Source organism: Meriones unguiculatus, chromosome 14 (genome assembly GCF_030254825.1).
Source record: "Meriones unguiculatus strain TT.TT164.6M chromosome 14, Bangor_MerUng_6.1, whole genome shotgun sequence".
Taxonomy (NCBI): domain Eukaryota; kingdom Metazoa; phylum Chordata; class Mammalia; order Rodentia; family Muridae; genus Meriones; species Meriones unguiculatus.
This window is the reverse complement of record NC_083361.1, coordinates 77,650,462-77,671,553: the sequence shown is the minus strand read 5'-3', so window position 1 is coordinate 77,671,553 and position 21,092 is coordinate 77,650,462. Positions and strand designations below refer to the sequence as shown.

At 38.4% G+C, this 21,092-nt stretch overlaps 1 protein-coding gene across 27 annotated transcripts in view; it reads right to left on the bottom strand.

Annotated features, from left to right (window-relative positions):
• The window catches only part of Dlg2 (discs large MAGUK scaffold protein 2), a 1,917,798-nt gene that overhangs the window by 488,729 nt on the left and 1,407,977 nt on the right, over positions 1 to 21,092 (bottom strand). For all 27 annotated transcript variants that reach the window (XM_060367555.1, XM_060367549.1, XM_060367550.1 and 24 more), the window contains one exon: positions 13,238 to 13,407. In XM_060367555.1, coding sequence (XP_060223538.1) covers positions 13,238 to 13,407 — 170 coding nt within the window. The remainder of the gene's footprint in view (positions 1 to 13,237; positions 13,408 to 21,092) is intronic.

The window sequence follows — 21,092 nt, the reverse complement described above, 5'->3', positions numbered from 1 at the left end:
AACACTGTTGGATGCAACAGGAGGTAATCTTTCACCTGTTAGAGAGAATGCAGAACCTCAAAACGCTAGGTTCCTATTAAGCAAATATAAGAACTATCTTTTGTAGTCTGCATCAAGGGGAAGATACTCTGAAAATCACACTCATTTTGTTGTAAAGTAACTTTTCTGAAAGCTCTTTCTGCACACTATTGCATCAAACAATCATAAAGTCAAAGAGGAAACACCTGTGAGAGAAAGGCATGCCAAAAAAGAAAATCAGTGGAGCTTTCTGAAGACAAAATCAACAACAGAATACTCAGATTTGAATGCCAAGAAGAATTGCCACACTGATCATTTTTGCTTAACAGTTTGTTCAGGCAGTTTAGCTAGAATACTGATTTAAAATTATAAACTTATCATGGAAGGGTGTCACTGAAAGATTACACACTTCAATATTCACAATTACAACCAAGGATGATGTCGCTGTATATTTCTTGTCCTCGATACATTTCCTGGCTCTTGATGGCATATATCTATTTAGAGCTAAATATAATCTAGTCAGTGTTTGTTTAGTGAAATAAACTGAAACCCCCTATTATTTCTTTTGCTAAACATACATCTGTCAATATCTATATATCTTGGAACACTTATTCCCACTTTTCATTTTCAAAAACTTTTTTGTTTTTGTAAATGTTGGTGCTCATTAACTTATGACTGATTGTGATGAAAATTATAGTCTACTCCTTGTAGATTGTAGTTTTCAAGTTTTTATAAACAGAAAATGACAATATTTTAATATTTTACTACAAATTCTATTTTATGGGTATTACTGTTGTCAAGTGTATTTGTTTTCAGTGCTTTCTCACTTTTCTTTAGGCACTGTGGCTTGAATGAACCTCATGATGCTAGGCAGATGCTGTATTGGTCTCCTCATTTTAAATCTTCATATTTTTTTAAGAATTAGTTTTTCAGAATAAGTTATATGAATGTGTATATGTGTATGTTAAAAAAATTCAAAGGTATAAAGAATATATAGTAAAAAAAAGTTTTCCCTCTTCTGATGTCTATCTCATGGGAGCAGCCTTACCGGACCACAGAGGAAAACTATGCAGCCAGTCCTGATGAGACCTGCTAGGCTGGGGTCAGATGGAAGGGGAGGAGGACCTGTCCTATCAGTGGACTAGGGAAGGGGCATGGGCAGAGAAGAGGGAGGGAAGGCAGGAATGGGAGGGAATGAGGACAGGGGCTACAGCTGGGATACAAAGTAAATAAATTGTAATAAATTGAAAACTAGAAATGATCCCCTTGAGTGAGGTATCCCAGAAGCAGAAAAAACATATATACTCACTTTTAAGTGGATATTAGACATATAATATTGGATAATTATACTAAAGTCTGTACACCTAAAGAAGCTAAGCAAGAAGGAGGACCCTGGGTAAGATGCTCAATGCTCATTCAGAAAGGCAAATGGGATAGACATTGGAAGGTGAAAACAAGGAACAGTACAGGAGCCTGCCACAGAGGGCCTCTGATATCCAGCAGGGTATTAATGCAGATACCGAGACTCATAGCCAAACTTCGGGCAGAGTGCAGGGAATCTTATGAAAGAAGGGGGAGACAGAAAGACCTGGAAGGGTCTGGAGCTCCACAAGAACAACAGAACCAAAAAATCTGGACCCAGGGGTCTTTTCTGAGACTGATACTCCAACCAAGGACCATCCATGGAGCTAACCTAAAATCCTTGCACAGATGTAGCCTGTGGCAGCTCAGCCTCCAAATGAACTTCCTAGTAAGGGCAACAGGAGGTCTCTAACAGGATTTCATTGGCTGGCTCTTTGATCACCTTCCCCTGTGTGTGTGTGGGGGGGAGGGGGTGGGGCCTCCTTATCAGGCCACAAGGAAGACTGTGAAAGACAATTCTGATGAGACCTGATAGACTAGGGTCAGATGGAAGGGGAGGAAATCCTCCCCTCTTAGTGGACTGGGGAAGGGGAATAGGAGGAGACGAGGGAGGGAGAGAGGGTGGGATTGGGAGGGGACGAGGTTGGGGGCTACAGCTGGGATACAAAGTGAATAAATTGTAATAAATAAAAAATTATATTAAAAATAAATTTAAAAAAGTTTTCTTTGCATATTGTTCTCTCTCTGGGGCAATCACTGTTAGCAATTACACTTCTAGGTACATTCTATGTCTAAACATGCATATTGTTTGCATTTATTTGCTTTTACATGAGTCATTAAACATTATGTAAATTTCAACACAATGTACTGTATATAATTTAATGATTTATACTGGTTTTGTTCCATTTCAGTACATTTATTTCGTCAACTTCGTTAATAAGTATCCATTCAGCACAGTAATCTCATACATTCATTTTTTCTTATCAGCTACATTTTATTAACTCTGTATCCCAGCTGTGTCCGATCTCTCATTCCCTCCCAGTCCCTCCCTCCCTCCCTCATCTCCACCGTACCCCTTTCCAAGTCCACTGATAGGGGGGACCTCCTCCCCATTCATCTGATCCTGTTTTATCAGGTATCTTCAGGACTGGCTGCAATCATACATTCATTTTTAAGGATGAAAAAAATGTAAAAATATTTTGAAATTGTTTTGGTCATTCCTTTATTCCTTAGGCTATTTTGTCTCCTGCAAATATTGGTGAAACAGACTGTCATTTTACATGCAGTCATCAATAAAGATTCTTAGAAGCAGATCTCGTAAACCATAAGGTTAAAAACATTTTTAAATCTGAGGATATTATAGTATTATTCTTCAAGATGATGGATAATTTTTTAATTAAATTTTTATTTTTTATATTAATTACAGTTTATTCACTTTGTATCCTAGCTATACCCGTCCTCCCCTCGAAATCCCACCCTCCCTCCCTCATCTCCTCCTATGCCCCTCTCCAAGTCCACGGATAGGGGAGGTCCTCCTCCCTTCCATCTGACCCTAGCTTATCCAGTCTCATCCAAACTGGCAACATTGTCCTTGTCTGTGGCTTGGCAAGGCTGTTCCCCCATCCAGGGGAGGCAGTCAAAGAGCCAGCCACCGAGTTCAGGTCGGAGACAGTCCCTGTTCACCTTACTAGTAAACCCACTTGGATACATTTAACTCTACCAGCCTCTGCTGGCTCTCAGGATGGACCCCTTTCACGAGGTTCTCACCAAACTTGCTTTTTTGTATTCAATCTGTTTCATGAGAGTAGTATTTTACATTGTTACTGTTCAACTCTCAGATTTTGTTTAATATTTAATATCATAGGAATGTATGGTAGGTTTATTGGGACAATTTTCCCTACTCTGTGGCTTTATTTGTCACTGTCAACGTTTTTTTTTTTTTTAATAAATAAAAGCAACTCATACAGTCCTTCATATCCATTTCTATTTTTAGTTTCATGCTTTTCTTTTTAAAATTCTTCTTTTTATTGTAACTAGATTCTTGTTTATATCACACACACAGACATACACACACACAGACATACACACAGAGACTTCCATGGTTCATCTAGAAAAAAATGTCTCTTGTTTCCAGTACCACTTAGAATTTTCTTTTCCTCCATGGTTTTGTTTAGTTTAGTTTGAAAAAAAGAATAGTCTGTCTATGTAGTAGATTAGACTGGCCTAGAGCTTGTGATTCTCCTGTCTTAGCCTTCTAAAAAGAGCAATTTCTGGCATAAACCAACCCTACCCAGTTTCCTCCTCTATTTTAATAACTCCCTGTCCAGTATTGACTGATAATTCCCCACCTTTTTCTGGACTTTTTTTTGGCATTTCATAAGTAGATGAATCATGTATTTTCTAAACTTAAAAAAGTTTAAGTTCATTTTCTTCATCAATATTAAGAACAATTCCATTACATATACACCATTAAGCTTTCTGGGTAAGATAAATTCTAAAGTTATCTAGCTACAATTGTCTTCAAAAACAATGTTTATGTTTTAATTTGATTTAGGATTTAGAACTATCTGAACTAGTAAATGTAGCAGGTGGTTTTGAAATAAAATATTTGTTGAGTGACTGATTATTTTCTGAATATGAGTTTTAAAAGAAGAACATCTATTTTTCAGGCATTGATACGCAGGCACAGATGTCCTAATATGCCCATTCAATAGCTATGCAACACATGAATTTAAACTGTGAATCTCTTTGTTCTATGGTTGGCCACAAAGCATATTAGTGAAAATAATTTAGAACAGAAGAAATTCATAGTTGTAGTGTTTCCCATGGCAACATTTTTTTCTTTTAAAACATTCAGAATGCCATAAGGAAAACACATGAATTTGTTAATATTCATAGCCCTCTAAAGATTTGATGTGTGAATCATACAACTTTAAAAAATTCCAACCTTTGTCATGAACAGTGCATTTAAAATTCTGCATTTTAAATGTTAAAATAGTTATGTTTTAATTTTTTCATTCACAGAATCATTTGATCATATGTGCTTAGCTTTAAATAGCATGTAAATAATCTGAGGGAGAAATGATGATGGGATTATCCCCACAGGCAAAATGAGAGGAATGACATAAGCCTTTAATTTCTGAATGTCATTAGCAAACTCAGTCAAATGACTTGCTTTCCATAATGCTATAATGCACAGAACTGTAGAGATTAGAGCAGCAATATTTGTGCTTTAGTTTTTCAGTGAAAATCATTTGTTCTGAGTTCTCAGGAGAGAGTTTGTTTACAGATCTTTCCATGATATGGGATCAAACATTAGCTTATAGAAAGTCTTTAGTCTGTAAGCATATATTTTAGATCTGAAATTATCAGGAATTAATAGTACACTTACAGGAGAAATCCAGTGGCTAAGTGTCAACAAACATGCTTAATTCATCACCTGTTATCAATTCCTCAACTTGGAAAAAAAATTGTAAGGGTGGAAAGTGGCAATTTAGCCATATTTATTCTGAGAAGAATATTTCCCTGGCTTACCATATAGTTGGCCTTTTCTTTTGCATTCTCTGTATTTAATCCCAGTAAAAGTTTTCATTGTATATGTACTTAAGCCGATCCCCTTATTATCAAGGGAATAATTTTAATTCAAAGGAATGGACAGAAATAACATTAAAGAAAAAAAATACAGTGCTTTGAGACCTCATGCCAAAGTTAGAATTGCCATTTTTGCTTACGAATAGTCAAACCATTGTTCAGAATCACCCTTCACAGAAAAACAGGTCCACCTACCACTTGGAACTCAGAGCCCAGAGAACAATCTTGAAAAGTTAAATGGGGCCCTGCATTCGGAGGCACATTCACACATGCATTAAAGTATCAATGTACCTTTTAATTTACCCCCGTGGGAAGAAATGGAAAGAATGTATGATATCCTTTCATGCAATGAATGGTAGGTCCCAGCAGCCAAATGAGCACATAAACTTTGTGCTTGGCTTCTTTTGGTGGTGTGGTAAACTGATCATAAACAAATGAATGATGGACAACTCCAACCTTTTTTTCACTTCAGCCCTCAAATTAGGCGACAATCAGTCTAGCTTGTTGCACAGCATTGCTAGCAGAGCTACATGTGATAGAGAAGGAGACTAACCTTAGTGCATGCAGGCTCTGCACAAGGGTTAAGGACAGCCCATCTCATTTTCAATTAAAATCTTCATTCATAACATATGAACTATGTGCTTAAAACTGGAAACTTTTGGCCTCTATCTAAAGATCAAGATATAAGGATAATCAATTTGCAATTTCTAAAAGTTTCTGTGTTGGTTATAGGTCATTTTGGCTATGTTGATATCAGAGATAAGGAAAGTAGGGACAGAGAGAAGATCCAGAACGAGCAAGGAAACAATAATCAAGAAATTGATCCGTAGAATAGGAAAGCTAGTAAAGCCCATTTCGGCTAGATGTGCAGTAAGTTCCGAGTCTCTTATACATGCTATGTTGGCATGGCTAGTTGATTTTGAACTAAGCTGGATGAGAAATCTGTCCTGAAAGAACAGCTTGAAACATTTTTACCAAATGAAAATCCTCTTAAGTGTAGAAATTAGTTTTGGACCCTGTGCACTAGCAGGCAACATGTGAAAGGCTTCAAACACTGATTCAGTTCCATCTGTTGTCCTGCTAAACTTTTCGTGAGTAGCAGAGTGCTGGAAAGAGCATTCATTCTCTCCTTTTGGGGGAGGTTTCAACACAGCCTCCCATCTCAGCTATTCGGTTTCCCTCTTGCCACACTTCAGTGAGGCCTTGACTCCTGTCCAGTTCCCACCAGTTCCCACCCAGAGTGTGGGCACAAACTCTACCTGTGTTTCACTTTCCTTTAAAGGTGTTGTTAAAGTCTTCCAATAGAGTGTAGACGTAGAACAAGATCATCAAATTACTGTGTTAACTGAGCAGGTTGCTTATCTCCTTAATTCACATTGTTGGGACTCGTCTTTCCTATCTATTAAGGGCTCTTGAGAAGCCTCGTCACAACAGGATGGATAAAAAGGGGAAAGAATAAAATTTCTTTTTGTTGTTGTTTTGTTTCTGTTTTTAGAAGAAGACTGCGTTTGTGGAAAGACAGCACGGAAGTGGCTTTTGGGAAGAGTATGCAGAGAGTGGTCAAAACGGAAAAGGAAGGCATGTGAAAAGTGGTAAAGGATGAGCAGCAGCTCAGAGGCAGACGAATCAGAAGATGTAAGAAGGGGAGGACAGTGCAGCCAGTCCTGATGAGACCTGATAACCTAGGGTCAGATGGAAGGGGAGGAGGACCTCCCCTATCAGCAGACTTAGAGAGGGGCAGCGAGGAGATGAGTGAGGGAGGGAGGGATTGAGAAGGAATGAAGGTGGGGTTACAGCTGGGATACAAAGTAAATAAACTGTAATTATTATAAAAAATAAAAATTTAATTAAAAAAAGAAGGGAAGACTAACCCAGAGAAGGGTGAGCCAAGACCTGTGGTTGGAGGAGAGGGAGACCACAGACGGCACTGGATACTGTAGTGAGAAATTTAGGTTCTTTCCTAGAGACGATAAAAGAGCCATTGGACATTTCTCAGCAAAGAGAGACCATTAATAAAGCAATGAGTTTTTCCAAAGACGGCCTAAAAGAAGATATAAACATAAAGGGATTGGCAAGGGAGTCTATTGCATAGGTCGGAGAAGACTTCTTAGAGACACAAACTTCGTAATAATGAAGGCAAAGATTTTAAAGAGTGAGTGGACTGGTTATGCTGAATAGTTTTGACATGGTGGATGATTTGATAAAGACAGCAAAGCACAGGGACTTTGAGCCTTTGGCTTTGGATGAAAAAGGCAACCATTACCATAAATGGAAACTGGTGTGAAGGGACATCATGCTGTCAGTTCTCAATATCTCCAGGGATACATTTCCATATATTAAGGATATGGAAATAAGGAACTAAAGGAGAAATATATGCATATAACATTGCTGGACACATTCACAAAGTTTTAGCTGAGTATAGATACAAATGAATTTGTATAGCGCTAGACAGAAAACACTTGTTTTAAGACCCATGGCAACTTCAAATACCCCAAAATTTCCTTAATATATGGAAATACATTAACGAGTATATTCTGTACACAGTAATGTTCATCCAATGGGTTTATTTTTTTTTTTTGTACAAAGCAGTATGCAAACATCACTGAATTTTCAGTGTGTACTGACACACAACTCATGAACCGCAAAAATATGGCATTTGTAAAGAAATTAAAATGGCTTCTATTTAAGATCATTCATAGGAGTGGGGATAAGGCTTAGTCAGTAAGGTACCTATGGTGTAGGCATGACGACCTGCGTTCGGATCCCTAACATCCATGCACAGAGATGTGCATGATGCGTCTGCAGCTGTAGGCCCAGCATGGAAAGTGGGGGTTACAGACAGGAGGGTTCTTCAGCTTCATTTGCCAGGCACCATCAAACTGGTTATCTCTGTGTTCACTGAAACCCTCTCTCAAAGTGCAAAGTAGAGAGTACATGAGGAGGACACTTGCATTCACCTCCAGTCTCCATGAGCACAGGACAGATGTGCACATGCACTGAACACACACACACAACATGTACACACACACGGATAGAACAAATGGTGGAAAAGTACTGAAGTTTGTTAGTAGACGGTTGAACTTACATTCACCTTTTTTTTATAATTATTTGCCTAAAACAAACCCATAAGCAAATCCAAATTTAGATAGCGAAAATATTTCAACTTTCACCTGTTAAATTTTCTGATTAAGCCTTAAGAATTTTTTTTTCCACAGGAGTAATTAACAAAAAACATTAGGTTACTAAAAAAAAAACTAAAAATGGACCTATCATGTGACCCAGCTCCAATATTCTTAGATATTTAGTCAAAGGATTTCAAGTAACCACATCAGAGATACTTGCACATACATTAGTGTTCAGTGAAGCATTGTTCATAGGTGTCGGGGGCCTTCTGGCACCTTGCTGCTCCCTAAATTTTGGCATCTGGCTTGACCGGACTACTGCCTGGATACAATAGTGCATTCCTGGCTGACCTGGGGCTTTCGATAAGATCATCTTCCTGAAATACCTTAAATCCTCCTCTCCCTCAGGGCTTCCTAAGTAACTCTTCTGAGGAACTTTCCAACTTATCATTATTAGCACATCTTGGTGGGCCATCCTGTGATTTCTAGTCACTTAGTAACCCTGCCAAAGGCAATTACATTCCTTTTGCTTCTGCCTATATAGTTGTATGGAAAACTCGAATAAACGGAGACTTTGATCAGAAATGCTGTCTTCGTCTTCATCTCTCCCACCCTTGTCCCCCTTTTCATTCCCACTCCCCCATTCAGGATCTCCGTTGACAGACCTGCGGGACGGGTCACATAGGAACGCGGTAGGGAATCAACTAGGTACTTAGCAAAATAGACATGGGTAAAGGAAATTATATATACATACATATCATACATACATATACACATATGACCAAGGTCATGTTATTTGCAGAAATATGGGTAGAACTGGAAATAACTATATTAAGTGAATTAAGTCAGTTTCTGAAAGACAAATATCACATCTTCTTCCATTTTTTTCCAGTCTCAGGCTTTATGCAGACACAGAAAATCATATACAGATATGAAAATAGAAACAAAACTGCCTAGAAGAGCAAAGGGGACAAACGTGAGAGGAAGTGAAGGAGCCAAGAAGGGAAGGGTAGCAGAGTACGGGGGATGTGCCTTGCAGGTATGCTATCCACATGCGTGACGATGGTCGTATCTAACCCAGCATAACAGAACTGCGCCACCTAACTTCTCACGGAGCTTAGTTTGTTTAGTTTCGGCCACAATGACCAGTGATTTTGATGAGTGTTTAATGACAGACTTAGACTAAGCTGTAGACTAAGAGGAATTCTAGGAGCTTTTTAGGAAAGCCACTAAACCTCTTTTGTCATAAAAGCCCTCTAGGGGGTTCCTTGAAACACCCCCCTACACATTCAGATTTTCTTTCTTTAATTTTTGATTTCTTAGAAAACAGAAAGTAGATTTGCTTAATCACTACTTTCTACATAGTAGAAATCAATACATTCTATATCATTTTTTTTTCCTCAACTGACAATACATAGACCCCAGATGCCTTCAATTACTGAATTTCTAACAGCACGATAAGGGGAATTTTTCATGCTGAGAAAGGCATTTTTACTTTTCATTGGAAATACAGAATGGGCTTCCAAGAAGTCCTCGAATTCCTAATCACATTTCTACAGAGCTTTTTCCATAGCCCACCTCATTGACAGACATCATCGCATTTAGAAAACTGGGCCTCACGTGCAGAATGATCCACACATGGTTTATCAATAAGGCGGTAACAACATGTGCATTTTCCTATCTGGTCCTATTTGACCACACAGATGTCCAATGGCAAGCATTAGTGTTCTAACCAATTAGCTGTACTGGATAATGTGGATTTAGCATATCTCCCCCATGCAACACAACTCCCTCTTCCCCATTCTCTCCTCCAAGGCATGGCTAACTTGACTCAGCTCTCATTCTTGCCCTTTCAATTTGTTTTCTTTATTGCAGCCAGAATGAGTTGATGGATATGTAGAGATGATGGATCTTATTATATTCAGCCCATGCTTTAAATTTTATAAGTTCCCTGCATTTATATAACTTCAAATTTTTAAATATTACTAAGACATCAAAGCATGATCTGGCCCCTACCTATCTCAGCCATACAGACTCATTGTTTCAATCCTTGACCACTAGGCCACATGAAGACCTGTCCTATGCTTGGGACGCCATGATTTTATTTGTACCTGCAATGCTCTCCTCTCCAGCTCCATGGCTATTTTAATTTATAACTCAGTAGTTTGGGTAGCTTTTGTTTCCTTTGGCATAGTACCTAATCCGTATTCCCTCAATATCTTACATTCCTTCTTACTTTTCCAGGTTTATATCACAGATGTTTTCTTTACCTGACTATAATTTCCTTGGGAGCAAATGTCACCTCTTGTCTTTGTGAATCCCTGTCCAGCTGTGTCATGTACACAGCAAATATTTAATAAGTATTTGTTGAAGAAACATTGTAGAACCAGGTTACTGTATAGCAAGACAACCATAGGTTAAATACACTTAACATTCATAGTTGAATACATCTAACTGGCTAGAGTGCTGATGTTTACCGTTGGAAAACTAAATGGTCAAAGAGGACCAGATAGGGACCTTTGTGCATGGGGAGTGTTTCCAGTTCTCCACAGTATCTTGACTCATCTGGCTAAGATAAATCACACAGCTACTCCACCACCATTGAAATCATGGCTCAAGCTTCAGCCTAAAATCATTTTGCCTTGCAGATGTCTTTAAACAGTTTGGCTTCAGGTTCATCTCTTTTTATTAGAACATTTTGAAGGAAGGAGACTTCATATTGCCTTAGAGTTTCCATGATACAAGTTTATCATGGTGGAATCTCCTCCCCACCCCACCTCACCCCCAGGGATACTGTAGTTTAAAAATCAAGAATTATAAACATACTAAAGTAAAGAAAGCAGTATCTTTTCAGATTTAGTATAGACTCTAATAATATGTTATTCTAATTCTACATTTCATGAGATTCGGGCACTGGGAGAAGAATCTGGAATTCAAACAGTGATTGGAACACTTTCTTTCCTTGCAACTCAGTAGGCTTTGTATAGCCCAGTGGTTCTCAACCTTCTTAATGCTGTAGCACTTTAATACAGGTCCTCACTTTGTGCTGACCACAGCCATAAAATTATTTCATTGCCACTTAAGAACTATAATTTTGCTACTATTATGAATCAATACATAATGTGTGACACCCTGGGTGTTGTGATCCACAGGCTGACAACCACTGGTACAGAGAAACAAATCAGACCTATACAAAATAACCTAGTACAAAAAAATATGACTGACTCAGCACATTTCTCCATAGGCTCTACAGAGTCAGCTTTCTGGAAGGAACACTGCCCCTGGGATTTCCTTGGCTCAGGAGATCATCTCCATACACTGTGTGTGTCCTTGGGGTTATTGCCTGCATACAGGGTTAATTAGCTCTCACTTTTTATTTTCCTCCTCCTTGTAACAAGAGATTCTCTCCCTACAACAGGCGCGAAGAAAAGAATAATTCAGTGTGAAGTAAAAGAGCTGGAGGAGGCATAATGTCAAAATAAAGATCCAACAAATGTGTTCCTGATAAAATTAAGGAGTTTGGGTCATCAGCTCCCTATAGCCTTTAAGTGTTTTGCTGAGCAGCTGGAGGTCATCCAGTGACTGAGAGCAGGAAGCCAGCAAAAGAATGGCAATATTTTCCTGAGGGCTTAAATTAGCCTTTGCTTAGGGAAATGATGAATAATTGCTGTAGCTGAGTTGTATAAATAGACTCATATTATTTATATAGAACATATATTTTTAATAGAGAAAAATCTATGTTCCATTCATTTGGCTTTCAAAAGCAAACTGCCGGTGTGATTTTAGTAAATGGATAGGGTAGACCATCATTCACACTTGAATTCTAATGCACCTGTGCTGAATTCATGAAGGCCTTCTAAGCATTTTCATTACATTGCTAAAAAACCCATTACCATATTTAGTAAAAGAAAAATATATTTGAAATAACTTGCATGCCTAGCTAATATTGTTCTGAGTGGTCAGTTTGCACCAGGATTTATTCCAAATATATGAACTATCTTAATGAATCATCGTAATAGCTCCAAGAACAAACCTTGTTTTTAATTGTATCCCATAGATGAGAAGATCAAGGCCAAAAAAATGAAACATTTTTATCCAAAGCTTCCCAGCTAGTCAAGGGCAGAGATGGGGTTCAACCTACATGTTCTGAGTTTATGCTTCTTCCTACTATGATCAAGTTCTTTAAAAAATATTTGGGCTCATCAAGCACATGTATTTAATGAAGGTAATTCCCCTGGTAAATGGCTGAACTAGTCTTCTAATGAGTTTGTCTGGTTCGTGTGTCAAAGATGGCAAATGCCACTTAATATTGTCTGCCAGAAAAGGTTAAATGCTTCTTTTTCCATAGTTAGAATTAGACGTTAAATAGATTTAAACAAAAAATAATGAGTCTAATGATTACCCAGTCATAATCTAAAATATTTAATTGTGATGCTAGGTAGTAGTGGCATATGCCTTTAATCCTAGCACTTGGGAGGCAGATGCAGGAAGATCTCTGTGAGTTAGGAGCCAGCCTGGTTTATAGAGTTAGTTTCAGGGCAGCCAAGGCTACACAAAAAAATCCTTGTCTAGGAACAGGACAGGAGCATTCCACAGTGCACCTCTGAAAGACTCTATACTCACCAGGGTATGGAAGGAGTTACTGAGACTTATAGCCAAAACTGGGCAGAGTGCCAGAATCCTTATGGAAGAAGAAGGAGATATAAAGACCTGGGGCAGAAACTTCACAAGGAGAACAACAGAGCCAAAATACCTGGGCCCATCGGGGCCTGCAGAGACCGATACTTCAACCTAGGACCATGCATGGAGAGGACCTAGACCCCCTGCTCAAAGGAAGCCCATAGGCTGCTCAGTTTCCAAGTGGGTTGCCCAGTAAGGGGTACAGGGGCTGTCTCTGACATGAAGTAAGTGGCTGGCTCTCTGATTACCTCCCCCTGGGAGGGTGTAGCCTTGCCAGGCCACAGAGGAAGATGATGCAGCCAGCCTTGATGCGACCTGATAAGCTAGGGTCAGAAGGAAGGGGAGGAGGACCTCCCCTATCAGGGAACTAGGGAAATGCCTTTTTAGGTAGGCTTTGGAGTACATTTTAGACAAATAGTTTTGATAATTCTTGCCTCGGTATGAGTTGTTTGTGCTTTCATTACCTTTCGGCCCTTTGAACAGCTTGATTTCCACGACAGTCTCCAAAATGGGTCGTCTTCTCCGCACGTAGAGCCTCACAATAGACCCTGCTTCTTTGAGAGCTTCCACCGCTTTACTGTGGGAAACTTCTGACACATCAACCTCGTTCACCCGCAAGATACAGTCATTGACCCTGTAAGGGAGAAAGAGGCAAGGTTCAGCAGTAGCTAGGAGCCGGGAGTGAAGAATTCTTTACAACTACCTACACTAACAAGGGGACAAGAGTGTGAGAAACTTGAAAATGTTCACATTTGGAAGGTTACTTACTTACAATACAAGCAATCAAGTCAAGCTCACATTCCTTGACTGCCAGCATTCCACACACTGATCACGAGGCTAGCCAGTTTCCGTCGTAGTTCCTACTATGGTAGTGTGGCTAGGACTAAGTAGCACATTGTCAGAGTTAGAAGGACCTGCATTTTAAGATAGCTGTCAATGACAACATTATTTTTTCTGTCTTAGCTGGTTGGACTGAAAGTCAGTATTTAAAGGCTTCTCAGTACTTACTGTGGTAGACTATATAGACACAACAGATGTAATTTTATCGCTTAACTTTGCAAAATTCAGAAAGTAGGTATAAAAGTGTTATGCAATAATTGTAGACACTCTGACAAATATAACTATGTAGGAAGAAGAAAAATCATGTAAAACAGTCACCTCAATGTGTTTAGCTTGTTGGCAAATTATCTTTAAATATCTTTTGCCTGGAATTCATCTCACAATATTATAAATATTGAAGCTTGGACTCAATGAAGCTTTACAAGATCCTCAGATAAGCCTGTCTAGGGCATTTACTTTAAAAACCAAGGATTATGCAACACATTAATTGTTTACGTCTTTGCACAGGAAGGAATAATTTGACTTCATTTGCAGTTAGTTTATTTTTATGGTAATTGTTAGTGATTACATAAATCATGGCTAGGAGCATGGGTTTCAGGCTAGAATGATTTCTTCACTCTGCCCATTCATTTTAATATCACCCATAGCAGGTTATCTTGTTTCAAGTCAAAGGTGAGAGTGACTGCTCTTGCCTGACCCCTTCTTTCCTTCATTGCTATACATTCAAATAAAGCTGCAGAACACATCGAGTGGCTACTGAGGTGTTTGTTTTTGTTTTTCATCTTCTCTGCTACCTCCTGATTGATGTCAACATCACCTCTTCCCTAGATGACTTTCACAACCTCCTGCCCAATATTCTTGTGGCCTCTTTGTGATCTTTGAATCCCTTCTCCCAGAGTGGCCATAGAGAAGTGAATGTACCTTACCCAACTTCGATTCCCTACTTTCTTCTTTCAATGTCCAATTTTGTCCGAGAGATATATTAATTAGCAGGTATTTGTTGAATATGAAAAAAAACAACTCAAATTCAACTGTTGGATTTCCATCTTCTAAGTTTATGAATATGGGTAATTTTCTGAAACTCTTAGCCTCCACATCCTTTAATAATAGTAATATCTACTATGGAGGTTTTAGGGAAGAATAAACTAGACAAAATATACATAAGACTTTCCATAGATGGAAATTCCTAATAAATGTGTTGACAATGCAGTATGTATTAATGTATAATATTTCTAACAATTGATTTTAAAAAATAGCTTTATGGGATTAGATTCATGTCCATTGTGGAAATTAATAATGATATAAGTACTTAAACCATTTTATTGGAGATAATGGCAGTTTGGGCAAAGATTGGATTTGTTCTCAAGTCTATCTATCTATCTATCTATCTATCATCTATCTATCTATCATCTATCTATGTACCTATCTATTTTTTTTCTACCACCTATCAATCTATCATCTATCTTCATCATCACCATCATGATCATCACCCTCAATCTTCTACCTACCTATCTACCTACCATCTTTCTCTTTGTATTTATTTATTTTTGCTGTACTGTATGGATAAGCCTCGGCCTTCAGATATTCTTAGCAAGCACTCTAGTACCAAGATATATCTGGATCCCTCAAACCTTCATATTCGAAAAAATACATCTACTGTGGCACAATGTATATTATGTCTACCAACTTAAAATATAAGTCTCTCATGCACATATTTACACATATTATATATAAGCATGGAGAGGGATTTAACTGTATTTTTCTCATAATTCTTTATATGTCTCTTTAAGAAGCTGTTATGACAACCTTTGTCTTTATGAGATATGTAGCAGCCTTAAAATCCTGAAATGCAAGATTTCACTAATATATACAGTGATGTTATTTCATCAGAACAGATGGAATGGCTTTAACAGGTTTACACATTTGTTTCCTCTCTAACAACAACAACAAAAATCCAGAAAGCTACCAGTTAAAATAGTTTGTGAATGTAGGCATGCACTGGGGATGCCAGCCGCCCTGGAGCAGCTGGTCCTTTGAGAGTGGGTAATTTTGCCATCTCATGGTAATAAAAAAGCATAGTTTACCATCACCTCATGTTCAGAATACTAATCATAGCTTGACCACTATGTTTCATAAAAGGGAGTGGTAGAAAAGAATTGGAGGCTACATCTGTTCAAGCTCTAGTAATTATTTCCTTTTGTGTACAGTGGAATCTTTAACCATCAGTAAACAAAGCACAGTGTAACTCATGTGGTTGTTCCTGAATACAGAGGAAAAGCAGGTAGCTTTAAGATAGTGCATAGAATACAGGTTGATGCCCCAGGTCCCGCCTCTGAGAAAAAGGTATCGGACGGGTCTGATGCTCTTTGAGTGGATGACACCTAAATGAACATCAGTACAAAGTCCCAATTTATTTCTAATATCAGAGATCAGACCTCTACTCTTGCCTGATGCGTCTAAAACAAAAAGGGGGAACTGTAGAGAGCTGCGGAATGCTGTGCCTTAAAGATGGAGCTGGTTTCCGCCTTCCACCTTTCCGATGGTGAGTGCTCTCTGTCACGAACAATTCCACATTTGGCTAAGGCCGAAGATCTGGCTTGCTTCCATGTAAGTAGACCTATCTGCATTGCCCACATGGCACGCTGGGGTTGGCTACCCAGATGCTATTTAAGCTGTGGGCTGTCTTTCCCCAGGGTCAGATGATTGTTCCAGGTTCCTGAATAAACTGCATTGAAAAAAAAATGCCACAATTTCTGTAAAAAAAAAAAAGATAGTGCATAGAACACAAGACTAACAAAGAGGAGTCTGGGTTTGAGTCTGGGTGCATAGGAAAGAAAACCCATCTCTTTTGATTCATATTCGCATAGAAAAGAGGAAGCATAGCCATGGTTGTTGAAAGGTGTACCAGACAGCGAATGGGTGTAGATATACATAACACTGAAGGCGTGAAAATTAATGATAAGTAGGTAAAACTTGTGCAGAGTGATTTGTTTTAAAGCCAGCAGAGCAGACATTTAAATTTTTCTTTAGGTCATGCCAGAGCCAAAGTTGTTTTAAGTTTTAATTGCTATGGCTAAAAGATCCATAGAACAAAAATGCCTCTAACCTGTAAGAACCTAGCCCCAGGGCAGATACTTCCTGCGGTGCTGGAAGCTATTGTTTGTGGAACGTAACAAGCCACACGTGTTTGCTTCCCCGATGTGCTTTATCAGATGTAGGTAGGAGGTAGGTAGGTAGGTAGGAAATACATCCACAGGAAATATGTCAGGATGTATACTTTCCCCAATTGGACCTGGTAGGAAACATGTAGCTTTATGAGTTTACCTTTATAAGCCTCAGCAAAATGTGAAAAATGTGTCACAGTCCATCACCCTGGTCAGGATTTAATTAAAGCTTGCTTCAAATTTGCCTCAAAATTATGGTAGTGGTCTTATTCTTGCACGGTGGAATTAACAGGCATCCACAGTGTGCTCTATTAGTCTGGTCTCTTCAATCATTTTTCTCACTTCAGTTCATGAAGTATTGATCTCCATTTTTATAAATAGAGGGATACCAATGTTAAGGTCACTCTCACTGTTGGTGAGGACAGGACATGATTTCCAACTGGTTTAACCTTTTCCTATGTTAATACAAAGAATTTACACTTGTTTGCTTTACATTAAAATAAAAAAATGGTCGATGAATCTACATCAAAATTCTTAAAAAGAGAGAATGTCAAGCTGGGGAACTAGGACATTCAACTTCCCCTCCCCCCAGCTATTTGAAATAGAATTTGGCCCTCAGGCCACAGCTATTCAAAATTAATTTGTTTACTCTCACTGAAGATAACCTTTGTGAGTAAAGTCACCCCTCTTTTTAAGGCACATAAGTGTATCCTTAGCTTCAAGCTGAAGTAATGCATCATCCTAGCAAGAAGTCAACCTCTATCATATCTGAAGCCATTGTGTAAGGAAGCCATTTGCATACAGAGATTCTCTTCACTGTGCTGCTGTGACTGACAGTTTCACTCTGCATTTGCTCTTGCAGATAAAAGTCTGCAGCTTGCCTGGAGCAATTTTATCTTGTGGAACAGAATTGGTCACCCAGTTCCTTTTTTTTTTTTTTAATGATTTTTAATAGTTCCCTAGAATTTCCTTTTGTAATTTTTATGTATTTCCTTAAATTGAATACATTAGAAACAAAAGTTTATTCAATCGTTACCATTAATCTGTCCACAGAAACACAGATGATCTTTTTATTTATCAATAAAAACCTTTATCATTATGAGGCATCCCTCAAATTTAATATTCAAGAAATTATTAGTTCTCTGTTGAGCATATATTATGAAGTGACATGTAAAATATACTTTTTCTCCCCTAGGTGTCAACATATGTGTTATTGTTAAAACAATAAAGGATTTTAATTTATTTCTAAATATTTTAAAAATATACTTCCTGAATCTTAATAGACATTAGAAGTTGCAAATATTGCTGTTTGCTATGCAATGAAATAGGAGAAAGAAAAATTCCAATGTATGGTTCTTCTGCCCACTCTCTCCATATCTCTTTAACATAGTACTTGAAGTCCTAGCTAGAGCAATGAGACAACTAAAGGAGATCAAGGGGATACAAATTAGAAAGGATGAAGTCAATGTATCACTATTTGCAGATGATATCATAGTATACATGAGCGACCCCAGAATTCAACCAGAAAACTCCTTCAGCTGATAAACACCTTCAGCAAAGTGGCTGGATACAAAATTAATTAAAAAAATATCAGTAGCCCTCCTGTATATGAAAGACAAAGGGCTGAAAAAGAAATTAGGGAAACTACACACTTCACAATAGCCACTAATAACAGAAAGTACCTTGGTGTGACTCCAACCAAGCAAGTGAAAGACCTGTTTGTAAAAAACTTCAAGTCTCTGAAGAAAGAAATTGAAGAAGATATCAGAAGATGAAAAGATCTCCCATGCTCATGAATCAGCCATCCTGCCAAAAGCAATACAGATTCAATGCAATTCACAGCAAAAAACTAACACAATTCTTTACAGATCTTGAAAGAACAATTCTCAATTTTATATGGAAAAACAAAACAAAAACCAGAATAAAACTGCATGGTACTGACATAGAAACAGAGTGGAGGATCAACGGAATCGAATAGAAGACCCAGAAATAAACCTACAGAGCTACAAATACTTGATTTTTGACAAAGAAGCCAAGAACATACAATGAAAAAAGATAGCATCTTCAACAAATGGTGCGGTCTAACTGGATGTCTACATGTAGAAAAATGTAAATAGATCGTTCTTATCACCCTGCACAAAACTATAGTCTAAGTGGATCAAAGACCTCAACATAAAACCAGACACACTAAATCTGTTAGAAGAAAAAGTGGGGAAGAGCCTTGAACTCATTGGCACAGGAGATAACTTCTTGAACAGAACACCAACAGCACAGGCTCTAAGAGTAACAATCAATAAATGGGACCTCATGAAACTGAAAAGCTTCTGCAAAGCAAAGGACACTGTCATCAGAACAAAAGGACAGCCTACAGATTGGGTGAGAATCTTCACAAACACTATATCTGACAGAGGGCTAATATCCAGAATATATAAAGAATTCAAGAAGTTAAAAAGCAACAAATCAAGTAGTCCAATTAAAAAATGGGATACAGAGCTAAACAGAGACTTTTTTATTTTTTGAGAATTCTGAACAGAGGAATATCGAATGGCAGAGAAACACTTAAAGACATGCTCAACATCCTTAGTCATCAGGGAAATGCAAATCAAAACAACCCTGAGATTTCACCTTACACCCATCATAATGGTTAAGATCAAAAACTCAAGTGACAACACATACTGGAGAGGATGTGGAGAAAGGGGAACCCTCCTCCATTGCTGGTGGGAATGTAAACTTGTACAACTACTTTGGAAATCAATCTGGCACTATATCAGACAATTAGGAATAGTGCTTCCTCAAGATCCAGCTATATCACTCCTAGGCATATATCGAAAAGATGCTCAAGTACACAACAAGGACATTTGTTCAGACATGTTTGTAGCAGCTTCATTCGTAATAGCAAGAACCTGGAAACAATCCAGATGTCCATCAATGGAGGAATGGATACAGAAATTGTGGTACATTTACATAATGGAATACTACTCAGCAATTAAAAATGAGGAAATCATGAAATTTTCAGGTAAATGGTGGGACCTAGAAAAGATCATCTTGAGTGAGGTATACCAGAAGGAGAAAGACACACATGGTTTATACTCACTTATAAGTGGATATTAGAAATATAGGATAAACATACTAAAATCTGTACACCTAAAGAAGCTAAGCAAGAAGGAGGGTAAGATGCTCAATCCTCATTCAGAAAGGCAGACAGTATGGACTTCAGAAGAGGGAGAAAACAGGTAACAAGACAGGCGCTTACCACAGAGGGCCTCTGAAAGACTCTACCCAGCATAGTATTAAGGTAGATGCTGAGACTCATAGGCAAACTTTGGGCAGAGTGCAGGGAATCTTATTAAAGAAGGGGGAGATGAAATAAACTGGAGGGAACAGGAGCTCCACAAGAAGAGTAACAGAACCAAAAAATCTGGGTACAGGGTTTTTTTTTGTTTTTTGTTTTTTTCTGAAACTGATACTATAACCAAGGACCAGGCATGGAGATAACCTAGAACCCCTGCACAGATGTAGCCCATGGCAGCTCAGTGTCCAAGTGGGTTCCCTAGTAAGAGGAACAGGTCCTATCTCTGAGGTGAACTCAGTGGCTGGCTGGCTCTTTGATCACTTCCCCCTGAGGAGGGAGCAGCCTTACCAGGCCACAGAGGAAGAAAATGCAGCCAATTTTGGTGAGCCCTGGTAGGCTAGGGTCAGATGGATGGGGAGGAGGACCTCCCTATCAGTGGACTGTGGGAGGGGCATGGGAGGAGAAGAGGGAAGGGTGAAGAGGGGATGAGGGGATGAGGGAGGAGGCTACAGCTGGGATACAAAATGAATAAATTGTAATTAATAAAAAATATTTAATTAAGAAATCATTTATGTTCATTCTACAACTTATATGATAGGAGTATAATGTTTCAGATAACAAAGTATGTGTGCCTTTTCCATATATATATATATATATGTATATATATATATCTGAGGCCTTGTCTCAACTCAAACTTAGGAGGAGCCATTTCTTTAAGGAACTCATTCAACATCTCAAAGCTGAAATTTCAACATCTGAAAATGGAGATATTAATTTTGCAGCATGGGTAAAATGAGATAATGCAATAGAAATAACTAATACAATGCTTGATCAAAAGTAACTTACTATGTAGACCAGGCTGTTCTCAAAATCACAGAGATCCACCCCTCCCTGCTTCCAGAGCGCTGGCACTAAAGGCTGACTGCTGTTAACTTTTATGTCAGGGTTATAGTATCTTCTGAGAAGCTGTCTCTGGTCTACTTTGTTTGTTCAGTGTCTCTCTGTTAGGTTCCCCATACAAAA